The sequence below is a fragment of the Erpetoichthys calabaricus genome, chromosome 3 (assembly GCF_900747795.2).
Source record: "Erpetoichthys calabaricus chromosome 3, fErpCal1.3, whole genome shotgun sequence".
NCBI lineage: Eukaryota > Metazoa > Chordata > Cladistia > Polypteriformes > Polypteridae > Erpetoichthys > Erpetoichthys calabaricus.
Window position 1 is genome coordinate 63,266,484 of NC_041396.2, and position 13,400 is coordinate 63,279,883.

Here is a 13,400-nt window from a genome sequence, read left to right on the forward strand (position 1 = left end):
TTTTACACATGTAATAAGGTAACTTTACATAAATTATGTGAAAGCAAACAAAAACAGTGTATTTCTTAATTATAGCTATTTATAATTTTGCACTGTAATAAACATTTCTGGAACTTCTGCTTCAATGAACAATTTTACAAGCTGTTTTAGTAATACTTGTCTCAATTTTACTTACCTCCAAGTTAAAATGTATTCTGCCAAATGTTCTGGTTTCATCAATTTTTCAGTTACATGCCTGAATGACCTTACTGTACTGGCACAAATCTCTGTATTTAGCAACTTAAAACAATCTGAAGTTGTCAAGGATTTAATAATAATGCCAATAATAAATCATCTTATGTACTGTATATACATTTATAACATATTTCTATCATACTCATGTAAAATTATTATTTCAGATAAAACCTTATTAAACCTCTTTCACTAACACTTTAACCAAAGATTAATTAATTTGTCCACTTCACATGTCATCATTTTATACCACAGTTGTTTGTTTCAAAACTTGCAAATAATTTAAGCAAAATAAAACACTTTAATGTCTTTCTGAAAACATTATGATATTAAATTAATAATGCCAATGTGTAATAAAATTTACTGTAAAATGTAAAAATAAAAATCACTGCAAGAAAGGTCAGCAAAAGATGAGATTATGAGTTGCATGCCTGTCATAGGGAAAACAAATCTATCAGTAAACAAATTACAGAATTAAATATAAAAATATAACTGCACACAAATATAAACAGTGTATGTAAATATTTTTAATTAAACTTTTCAACATTTTATTGTTTTACAATATGGAACTTCAATGTATGTCACTGGCTTGTTACTGTCATTGAACAAAAAAAAAAAAAACAAAAAAAAACATATTCTAAGTAAAAACAGAACATGCTTAAATGGATACCCCACATTAAAATATTTGGCACCAATAAGCAAAAATGACTGCCATTACATTTTAATATAACTCATACCAATGCTTTCTGCAAAATTCCTCAGGTTGAAATAGAAATGTTGGCAAACAGCAATATTTAATCATTTCTAAATATTTTTAACTAGATACAATTTTATACACTGACTGCTCCATTCAATGCAATTTCTTCCAGTTTTAAAGCATAACCTTTATTGTCAGTTTTAGACTATTGTTCTTTTCTAAAGACCTATGACTCTTCCAAGCTGCAGCAGGCTTTCCTTGTGTTCTACTAAATTCATTTCATATTCCATTATCTCAAAGTCACTTTGACCTAAAGGAAAGCTGTCACCATCGTGATTCCCAAGTGGAATGGTTCTCTCAAAACAGTTTGCAGTGTCATGTCTGCACCAAACATACCACTCAGTGCCAATGTTAAGAGTACCTATTTGGTCTGATCAGATCCCAGAATCTATGTACTCACACTTGGTATGTAAGTGTGCTACAAACTTTTCTGGGAAAACAAAACTGAAATCGTTTTCTCCCAGAAACAGTTTTGTATTTGCAATGTTTTCATAAAGTGTTATTTCTTGCTACAGTGGAGACACTCTATAGTACATAGCCCAGTTCTAACCACCATAGCAAACTATTTATTACCTTCTACAGGATTCTTGCTGGTTTATCTGGCTAGCCCTGGCTGTGATGGAATATACGGTTTGAAGATCTGGCTAGCCCTGATTGTGATGGAATATAGTTTGAAGAACTGAGATTATCAGTTGTGATATTTTTATCAGTTGTGCCATATTTCTCAATTTCTTTTTATAAAGCTTACTTTGGTTTGGATCAGTGGGGTGATATTAAGTGTTCTTCTTTCACATTTTCCTTGATAGGAGAAAGAGGAGAATGTGTAAGCTCAAGAAAAGTGTAATGGGGACTAGAATTGGACTAGAATTTGAAACCTGGAACCATGTGGCTAGACTATGCACAAAAATGTGAAAATGTCACCCTCAAAAAATAATGTCTTTCAGAGAAAATGTGCCAGAATGTATTATATTTTAAAGCAAGCAACTATTGATGATGTTTTAAGTAACTGATTTGGAAAGAACTTTAGAATTGTGTTTTCACTTTGATATTTATTTATGGTGATCAATTACAAAAATATTATCTTAACAAACTCTTGGAGGCTTACATATAATTATTGTATAAATAAGCATTTAGGAAGTTTAATCTCTATCTACTATGCTATTTGTTGTATTTCTAGAAAAGGATCCATTTTTAAGTTAGTAATTGTGCTATATACATTAATCACACTGCATCTTTAAAACAACTTTTTACTTTATTTTCAACAATATGATGCAAAGTGCAGGTCCAGCTAATAAAACGAGTGACAGAACAAGAAAATGTGGCCTTTATTTTTATCACAGTTATTGGCAGTAGGAATATTATCATCATATAACACTGAACTGCCACAGTAAAATATAGTGAAGGGGCAAAAAATGCATTGAAAATTATTTATCAACCTACCTTCCAGTCACTGATCCAGTTCCTATATTAACCTTAATCCATTTTGTGCCATAATAACAAGACAAAAGTATTATCAACATGATTTGATTTAATTATACATTCAGCATTGAACTAAAAAAAGGATATACACTAACGTATCACTGGTAGCCATGCAAATTCACTAATGCGTAAGCATCACAAAAGAAATCTCATTCGTCAGTCGAACTTCATGTTAACTTATAACTAGAAATCAAATACGACATTGGAAAAAGAATTTTACACTGGAAGCTGCATTCATTACACATAGCTACCATACCATTAACATTTTTTCCATCAAATATGTAAATAAATTCTGAAAATTAACATTTACATAAGTACAAGCAAATTCCACAGATGAGAGAAAAGAGATGGTTTCAAAGATTAGGCAAAACAAAAAATAAGACTGTTTTGAATGAACACATTTCATAACAGCTGTAAAATACTATCCTGCAGAGAACACATGCAACTTCAATTAGAACAGATGAAGTTTTCTTATGATGGTACACAACTGAAAATAAAAAAATGTAATACTTAAAAGACTCTATAATCCTAACTATATTTTGGTTATGCTCGTTTCCAATTAATAGTTTTTTTTCCTCTGACCTTATATTGGTATCTGATAATTTCATTATTTTTTAAAATTTTGTGCAAGTTACATTATCTAAAATAAAATCTTTGAGATTATAGAGTACTCTTTCATTAAATTTCTGAATATGAAAAAACAAAATATATTCCATAAACAAGATTTCTTTACTTTAAAATAACTAGGTAAGTCATAGCAACAACATATGTGTTGCTAGTTTACATTGTTGGTTAAATTAAAATGTTTATCTCCAAGTTTGACAAAGGTCGGGGCACAGGGGTATGCATGTAGAAGGGAGATGGGGAATATTGAATTAATTTTAATGTCCTAAATCTCACATTAGGTAAGGTCCCAAAACAACACTTTGACTTTCTTCAGAATGAAACATGAATTAAATCTGCAAGAGGCTTCCATCAGATTTCTTATGTAAATCACAATAAAGATTAAGTAAACAACAAAATAAAAAGTTAAATTACATGTTTGTGTAAATAAAGCAATTTTATATTTGTATGTTACCCCCAAAAAGAGAACGAAACCAAACAAAGTTGCATAAGTCAGTGTCTCCATTGCAAAACAAGAAAGCAAAAGCGCTCCCCTGCTCTCCCCAAAAATACAAACATCCCTCAACTGCAAAACTGTTCACCAATAACTATGGAATGACTGAAGAAAAGGCATCGTTCTGCAAGCAAAGCTTGAATGATAAGCCAGGGGTTCAAATTGAAATGTCCAGATGGCTGTCCAATCAGAACTGACTTGCACTGCTGGGGTCACACTGTAACAAACGCACAATGGAAGGGTCACTCTTGGCACCTTTAATAAACTCCTCAAGAGACAATTTACCTGAAATTAAAAAAAAAGAAAAAAATTACATTACATTTATACTCTGCAGAGAACATATCACATATTTCTTTGCTACTTCCAGAAAAATCCTTTATTAGTGCACTTGCTTAGGGAACTAAAACATAATGATCTGCATAGCTACTTCTGAAATTATATTCTATCTCTCTATTATAAAAAAAAATTCTGGAGAGTAACAGTAGGGCTTCGAGACGTGATCTTCATGTTAAGATCACGGATGACAGTTAAAAGACCCGCGAAGACCTTAAACATGAGACATTGTGCCAAGAAATTGACCCAGGATCGTCTCGTGATGACGTAGAACCTGAGAATCTTGCAAGACACGCCCTACTTACAATCAATATCAAATAAGACAACAGGGGAACAAAACATTCAGTCTTGTGAAGGACTTGAGCACACACAGATCCAGGGTCTCAGCGTATATAAAGCGTATAAGGACAATACCTTATAAATGAAACGTTGATGACTAAGTGAAGAAGAAAGCAGCACAGAGAAAAGAGACTCAAAAGCGTTGAAGAGAAAAAAGTGCAAAAAAGAAAAATAATCTAGGTGCAAATTCAGAAAATAACGAAAGTAATTATCAGCCCGTAACAAGTGGAATTGAAACAAAGCACGTCCAATTGGGCTCAGAATTAAAAGACAGAGTAAAAGACAAAGTAGAACTTCATAAACACTTTCACAAGCGTTGGCGCTATACACATGCAGAGCAGATTATGAAAGCAGTGGAATTCGAATGGCTCAAAAAAAAACAAAAAAAAAATGTATGCGCGATACAAATGTGGAGAAAGTTAAAGAATATGAAAGTAGAAAAATTAGAAAGTATAAAAAAAAGAAAGTAAGGTTCACAGTAACGCAAACAAATGGAAATTATTACTCGAAAAAAGGGAAAATAATCACCACGGACCAGGTGTCATTGAAAAAAAAGCAGGACAAAGCGAGGTCAGAAAAAAAAGAGTAGAAAACAAAGTAAAACGTCATAAAGAGGTTACAAAACAAGGGGGCCAAACACATGCAGAGCAGGTTAGAGATAATGAAAACTGGAATTCAAAAGACAAAAAAAACATAGGCGTGAAACACATGCAGAGCAAGATACAGAAGATGAAAGCAGAAAAAAAATGAGTGTCAAAAAAAGAAAGCAAACATCGCATTAGCGCAAAAAAAGACAAATTATTACTCGGAGAAATAACTAAAAGGTGAATAGAGATTGAATATATGGACACAGGTGATATGTCAGAAGTACGTAAATATTGTAAGGCTTTGAAGTTTGAAGTCAGATAATTTCAAAAACGTGTTTTACCTCACATGCATTTATTGGTTACTTTGCAAAAAAAATTATTAACTGCTGATGATGCAGATCACTTTGTCTGTGCTGAAATTCCAAACAGAGAAACCTATCCTGAATTATGGTACAAAGTCATTAAACACATGTCTCACTGACCTCATTTAAAAGATTCAGCCTATTGGGACTTGAAAGATTCCAAATACTGTTTTTACATAAGTTATGAAATAACAGTGAAACTAATGAAATAGCAACAATTCAAAGAAAAAAAAATCTTAAAAGTGCGTATCCGGAAAACCAAACACAGGGGTTGACGAGTGAAGCGAGCAGGGGGCTTTGCCCCCTAGTCTATGTAAAACAGCTGAAGTGTGAAATCAAATACTTAACCCAAAGTGATTTAAATTTGCTACATTTCTAAGAGCGCAACTAGTAAGTTTTCACATTTCCTATTATTCTAACAACTGGCATGAAATTGAACAAAGCAATTGATGGTGGATAAGCTAGTGCTGTAACCATTATTTGCAATAAGCTAGAAGCAGTACAAGACAGAAATTTAGCTTCATCTCTGTCCACCTATAAAACAGTTTTGCTTAGACATTGACTAACTCCTGCAAAGTTCTTAGCACACGTTGGCCAAAGTGTGTGCACTGTTCAATGTGTTGCCACATTCTGTGATAGCACTGATTTTAAAATTTTTGAAAATTGTTGCCAAGTCTAAACATTTTTTTTTTTTTATCTTAGCTGATTAAGTCAATTGTGTGCTTATTCCAAGGTGTTACTATGAGTGTGACTGCTAGAGATGAATTTAGAGATGCAACTCACTAGTAACTTGAATATTACAACAACAATTTTTACTATGATGAAGAAAACCTAACTGATAAATCAAGTGCCTTATTTTTTATTAATTAAACCACTGTTTAGTTAGTGGACAACCAGGTGGTGGTGCTGCTGTCCTCTGGTCTGTTTGGCCATAATGACCATCATTATGTTTGGAGTATAAAGGGGGAGGCTTGCAAGCCAAAGAACAAAGATCTCAACCATCAAGCATGGGGGTGGGAACATTATGTTGTAGAGGTGCTTTGCTGCAGGATGGACTGGTGTACTTCACAAAATAGATGGGATCTTTAGGAAGGAAAATTATATAGATATACTGCAGCAACATCTCAAGAGCTCAGCAAGGATGTTGAGGCTCAGTCGCAAATGGGTTTAACAAACGGACAATGATCCCAAGCATACCTCCATAGTTCTGGCAAAATGGCTTAAGAACAACAACGTCAAGGTATTGGAGTGTCCATCACAAAGCCCTGACCTCTATCCGAATAAAAATTTGTGGGCAGAACTGAAAAAGCATGTGTGAGCAAGGTGCTCTACGAACCTGTCCTATTTACACCATTTCTGTCTGGAAGAACATACAGAAAGTAATTTGTGGAAGGCTATCCAAAACATATGGCTCAAGTTAAACTATTTAAAAGGCAATACTACCAAATATTAAAGTGTATGTAAACTTGTGGACCCTCTGGAATTGTCATAATAGTCAATAAAAACTGAAATACTCTGTTGGAAAAAAATGCTTTTGCCTTCAAATAGCAGATATGTCAGATGATATGCCAAATTTAGCGTTTGTTAGTATAAAATCTGTGGAGGGGTTATAAAGTAAGTTTTAAAGAGTATACCCTAAGTGTATGTAATCTTCTGACTTCAACTATATGTAAGTAGTTATACTTTTAGACTGATATTGCTTGTTTACAGCTGTTCACACCATGAAGAAGACAGTGCTACATTACATGATCTTATGTTAATCTGCTGAACAGGTTCATCTGTAAATTCTGCATGAGCAATTTGCCTCATCAGTGACAATGAAGTCCCATTTTGTTCAAAGATTGGTGGACATTGATTTCCCACTGGGACACTCATATTTCCCATATTTTTTCATACCAAGTGTAAACACTGTAAAACTGCCTGCAAGATGTAAAGAAGAGAGTCACACATGCTGTTTTCGCTAGTTCAAAGGAAGGTTTGGGTCAAACAGTAATGAGCCTATTTTTACATTTGAAAATGAAAAGGATGTCTGTAGCAGCTATCTAACCAAAAGCTCACCTAGTATTACATATTACATCTAAAGAAATGTGACACGAGTTGGAGACATTCAAAACTTCCAAATCAATTTTGAATACTCAAAACTGTAATACACATACAAATGCACACATAATTTAAATATGAATGTAACAGCCATACTACATAGTTTTTATAAATTAAAATGCCTAAGGGTATATTTTTTAATAAGGAAGCACTTTTTCTCAGTAATAATGCTATGAAAAACACAATAAACTCAAGTGCTCAATTTGAATGTGGAGGGAGAATGTTGCTTTGGAACCTTTGCTTTCATGTTAATGTTAGTGGATAGCACTGGTTCTCTTTGTCAAATGAATAAAAATTACCCACATACTTATTTCTGTTCACAGAAGAGAGAAGGAAAGGATCAGTGTGTCATCCAAGTGATCTTAGAAACTATGCATTGTTATTTAATACTGAAATGAACAAAAAGTATAATCTTAAAATGTAAATAAATAAGTAAATAATATTTTCTTCAGTTTATTATAATGTAATATGCCACATTGATAAATAATTCAGTACTACACAGTTTTCCCCCTATCCTCTAATATACAGTACATTTACCATTTTTTATGTAGCATCTTTGACTATTAAAAACCATTTAAAGGCACTTTATAAGATCTTAGCTTTATTACAATTGTTTATATTTTAGTGCTTGTGCAGGCTTTGAGTGGTGGGGATTGAACAGACAACTTTGTGATACTTATTACTACAGTCAGTTACTCACAATCAGATTACATTATTTTCTTGTTCACTTGGGCCTTATTTTTGACTTTTCAGTCAATCTCTTTGTTGTTATGGTAGCAAAAAATTAATTCAAACAGCCACATTTTGTATTAGTCCCAGAAACATTATTTTCTTGTTCACTTGGGCCTTATTTTTGACTTTTCAGTCAATCTCTTTGTTGTTATGGTAGCAAAAAATTAATTCAAACAGCCACATTTTGTATTAGTCCCAGAAATGAGACAGCAAATGCACATTGTAAATGTATTAATAAAGGTCCAAGAAAACAAGCTGCCGTAAAAAAAACAACAGGTAAGGTGACAACATCAACAATAACAACAAAAAAATCTTGCCAATTTTGACTCGTTTCATTTTTTTTACTTGCAAAGTCAAAAATCAAAACAGGAAGCATGAATAATCATTGGCTTAGAGTGCTATGGTAGTGGTTTCAAACTTGTAATGCACCTTGAGATGGTACACCACAATACCTCCAAAAAATATTCCAATCCCTGTACTTTCTTCACATTTTTTTTATTTTGCAGCCTCCTGCTAATAATATCATTTAAATTCATTGTTTTCCTTCATCAAGTAACACATAATATCCCAGGATGATAAAGCAAAATCAACATTTTAGAAATTTTCAAATGAGAAGTCAACTAAAAAGATTACAATATGCAAGCTTTAGAGACAACTTGCCTGACAAAGGGGCCCGAGTTGCCAAGAAAGCTTACATATTGGTGTCATTTAGCTTGGCTTCTCATTTCATCCATAATGGCTAACACGGTAAAACACCCTACTACTTAGAAACCTTTAAAAATTAAAAATAAAAAACTGAAATATCACATTGACAAAAGTATTCAGATCGTTTACTTAGCACTGAAGAACTTTTTGCAGGGATTATGGCCCGACTTCTTCTCAGATATGATGCAACAATCTTCACACACCTGAATTTGGGGATTTTCCACCATTTTTTCTGCGTATGTTTCAAGCTCTGTCAAGTTGTATGGAGGCCATCAATGAACCATTTGATTCTGGGCTCTGGCTAGGCCATTCAAGAACATACCTATACACAAAGTTGACCCTATGCCACTCATATGTTGTCTTTGCTTAGCCCTGTTTAAGGTCTGGAGCAGGTTTTCATTAGGGATATTTTGCTCCATTCAGCTTTTCTTTAACTCTGACTAGTCTCCCAGTCCCTGTAGCAGAAAAATAACCCCACAGAATGTTGCTTTAACCATCACACTTCACTGCTAGAATGATATTGCACAGATAAGTTATGCCTAGTTTCCCCCAAAACTGACATGTAGAATCAATGCCAAATAGTTCAATCTTGTTTTCAATGGACCAGAGAATCTTGTTTCTCATAGTCCGATAGTCATTTTAGTGTCTTTTTGCAAACTCCAAGCAAGCTTTCATTTGTCATATGACCACTCAGCCTTAAAGCCCAGATTAGTGGAGTGTTGCAGTGGTGTTATCCTAGAAGTTTTCCCATCTCCAAAGAGGTTCTGCAAAGCTCAGCCAGAATGACCTTCGGGTTCTTGGTTACCTCTCTTACCAATGCCCTTCTCCCGAAGTTGCTCAGTTTGACCAGGTAGACAGCTAAAAGAAATGTCAATTCTGTGTCTAAGCTCTGCAGATAATTCCTTTTATCTCATCGCTTAGTTTTTGCTCTGATACACATTGTCAACTGCAGGAACTTATATAGACAGTTGTGTGCCTTTCCTAATCATGTCCAATCAATTGAACTGACCAGAAGTGAGCTCCAAACAAGGAGTAGAAACATGTCAATGATAATCAATAGAATGGGATGCAGCTGAGCCATAGCAAAGGATGTAAATACTTATGTCAATGTGATACTTCAGCATTTTATTTTTAATACATTTGCAAAAAATCCTAAAATCCCATTTTTACTTTGTAATTCTGGGTATTAAGTGTTGCCTGATTATGGAAAAATGATTTTAAATGTTTTTGGCAGATTATGGAAAAAATGATTTTAAATGTTTTTGTCATAAGGCTGCAATATAAAAAATGTGGAAAAAAAAGCTAAGGGGTCTGAATACTTTCTGATATACAATAAGAGCTTGACTGCTATTTTCCATTAGATACAATTTAAAAATATTCTGTTTTAAGTTTCTTTATGCACTTACTGTATAGTTTTATTGTACTTGTAATTCAAGAGAAGATCTAGGTGTCTGAGCATAAAGTGTAAATCTATGAGGACTCTCTCTTTAATATTCATTTTTTTTAAATCCTAAGTATAAATATTCCCACTTTCAGCAATAACCACTTGAGTCACATGAGACAATTTCCCTTTACACTAGCTATATTACTATAGTCTAAATGTTGAATATTTTTTCTATGGCCTTTATTCATTTTTTAGGGTTTTTCTGAACTCTTCCCAGATTTCATGTTCCCACAACCCTTTCTATGACTCCCTTACTGTAGACTATAAACATCCTTGACTGATTTTAGTCTACTTAATTGCTATGTGTTAAATATGAAGCACCAAGTCTCTTCAATAGTTATGTCCTGTGACGACTTCCATATTTTGGCATCGGCTTTAATACTGTGGTCCCATGGATGGCTATGTGCAAAATTTATCTTCAAGGTTTTTCTCCTCACTAATGTCTTATGTCACATAATACCAGAGACAAATTTCCAAATTATTAAAACTTCAGAACTATTTGGTGTAGCTGCTTTAAACTCTATGCACTTCATTATAATTAATGAAATATTATTATTAAAATGTGAATATCGAGAAAGTCTGCAAAAACATCTGGCTCGATACAAAATGACTTGCATTAAAAAATTAAGCCGTCTGAACAAAAATATACACTATGACTCAAAAAGAAGATGAACCACTATAAAATAAAAAATTCCAGAGATCACATAACACTAGGCATACCATCATTATTTGTGTCCATTTGTCGGAAGATCTTGTCTGTGCGTTTCTCTGGTGTAGATTCATCTTCTGGCATTTTCATCACCGAAGACACCATTTTGTAAATTGCCTGTTAGAAAGGAAAAAAAAAAATAAAAAAACAAAAGGAAAAATTATGCCAGGTGCAGAATATTACTATGGATTAATACCATTCATCAAACATAATTAATTTTTTTGTTTTGCTTTGACAGATATGAGAGTTATAATAAACCTTTTCAAATTACACCCTACTACTAACTAATATGAGAAAAAAAAGAGCTTAAAACATTTATTTTTTCATAGTAAAATTGTATTTAAGCATTCAACGGCTTATTCTCGTACCATAAGAACAATTAATATTCATTTAGCAGCACAAATTAATTGGAAATTAATTTGGAAATATTTAGTTCAGTTAAAAAGGTTAATTATTTCTATAAAAGAAAAAAGTGACACAGAACTTGTGAATTTACTTAATCTTATGTTTCAGTGTGTACTGAGTCCAGATAACTACTGGCAGCTCACACTTTGTTGTGGATTCCGTGACTAGTTGTTTGGTTTCTTCAGGCATAATGGCTACTGCAATAATGTACAAGTTGGCCTTAGGACCTTTATTTGCAGTATCAGTGAGTTTTAAATCATGTATGGCTGGATTATAAGAGCAATTCAAATAAGAGGAATGACAGCAACTTTCAAATGACCTTAGACAGTGTATATGTGACTCTTACAAGTGGGAGGAAAGTACGGAGTATAAGAGTAAGAAAAACCATGCCACAAGGGTAAACTGATTTGAACTCAGGGAAAAATTCAAAGTCCACTCACACAGCAATCCAGCAGAGAAACAACTCTACTTCCAAATATAGCATTAGGTTTTCTATCTAAGTGCCAAATTTTTATAATTCACTCCTTATTTATTAATCAATATATTTGTGTTTTCCAAAATCCATTAGAGCTCCTCTGTTGTTAGTCAGGTCTTGAACAATCTTAAAATTGGTTGCCTTACAATTTCTAATTTAAAATCTATTTTTATCATTCACTATAGGTATGTTTGCACTTTCTCAGTCTTCCCAACATAGACATACACATTTATATCCAGAACAAAATAAAAATAGCACATTTAACTTTTTTTTTACTGTTCCCTCCCAAACTCTGTATCCAGCATTTTAAGTTTTTACTACACATAACTTGCATTATGGTTGTTTAGAAGTGAGGATACTCATCTGCTAGCACTCTTTTAATAGCTTATTGTCTGTAAAAATAAAATGTTTGAACAGAATGGTACAATGGTTGTTAGATACTTTGCACCTTATGTCACTGGGATGAGCTCCAAAAACCGCAAATCTGAAGTGGATTTAAGTGGGTTTCAGAAAGTAATTTATGAGAGTATGTATTTGTGATTGATTAATGCTAAAATTCTGACACTGGTGCTTATACCAGCCTTCACACCTCAATACCAGTAAAAAAATGATACCAAGACAAATAACAGATAAAACCTCTCCACCCACAGCTACTTCATCCCCCAGGTCCACACACACACGGGCATGGGTTTGGTTCACTTCGCATATCATAATGAAGACCTAGGGTGGTGTAGGGTTGGGGTGCATTAATAGTGCAGCACTAGTATATACAGTGCATCCGGAAAGTATTCACAGCGCATCACTTTTTCCACATTTTGTTATGTTACAGCCTTATTCCAAAATGGACTAAATTCATTTTTTTTCCTCAGAATTCTACACATAACACCCCATAATGACAACATGAAAAAAGTTTACTTAAGGTTTTTGCAAATTTATTAAAAATAAAAAAACTGAGAAATCACATGTACATAAGTATTCACAGCCTTTGCTCAATACTTTGTCGATGCACCTTTGGCAGCAATTACAGCCTCAAGTCTTTTTGAATATGATGCCACAAGCTTGGCATACCTATCCTTGGCCAGTTTCGCCCCTTCCTCTTTGCAGCACCTCTCAAGCTCCATCAGGTTGGATGGGAAGCGTCGGTGCACAGCCATTTTAAGATCTCTCCAGAGATGTTCAATCGGATTCAAGTCTGGGCTCTGGCTGGGCCACTCAAGGACATTCACAGAGTTGTCCTGAAGCCACTCCTTTGATACCTTGGCTGTGTGCTTAGGGTCGTTGTCCTGCTGAAAGATGAACCGTCGCCCCAGTCTGAGGTCAAGAGCGCTCTGCAGCAGGTTTTCATCCAGGATGTCTCTGTACATTGCTGCAGTCATCTTTCCCTTTATCCTGACTAGTCTCCCAGTCCCTGCCGCTGAAAAACATCCCCACAGCACGGTGCTGCCACCACCATGCTTCACTGTAGGGATGGTATTAGCCTGGTGATGAGCGGTGCCTGGTTTCCTCCAAACATGGCACCTAGCATTCACACCACAGAGTTCAGTCTTTGTCTCATCAGACCAGAGAATTTTCTTTCTCATGGTCTGAGAGTCTTTCAGGTGCCTTTTGGCAAACTCCGGGCGGGC

At 34.2% G+C, this 13,400-nt stretch overlaps 1 protein-coding gene across 3 annotated transcripts in view; it reads right to left on the bottom strand.

The window, feature by feature from the left end:
* Positions 1-2,242: 2,242 nt before the first annotated feature.
* Positions 2,243-13,400, bottom strand: part of LOC114648067 (hippocalcin-like protein 1) — a 205,577-nt gene continuing 194,419 nt past the window's right edge. For all 3 annotated transcript variants that reach the window (XM_028796870.2, XM_028796869.2, XM_051924927.1), the window contains 2 exons: positions 10,907-11,012; positions 2,243-3,869 (listed from right to left, as the gene is read on the bottom strand). In XM_028796870.2, the coding sequence (XP_028652703.1) occupies positions 3,772-3,869; positions 10,907-11,012 (204 nt within the window). In that variant the 3' untranslated portion in view covers positions 2,243-3,771. The remainder of the gene's footprint in view (positions 3,870-10,906; positions 11,013-13,400) is intronic.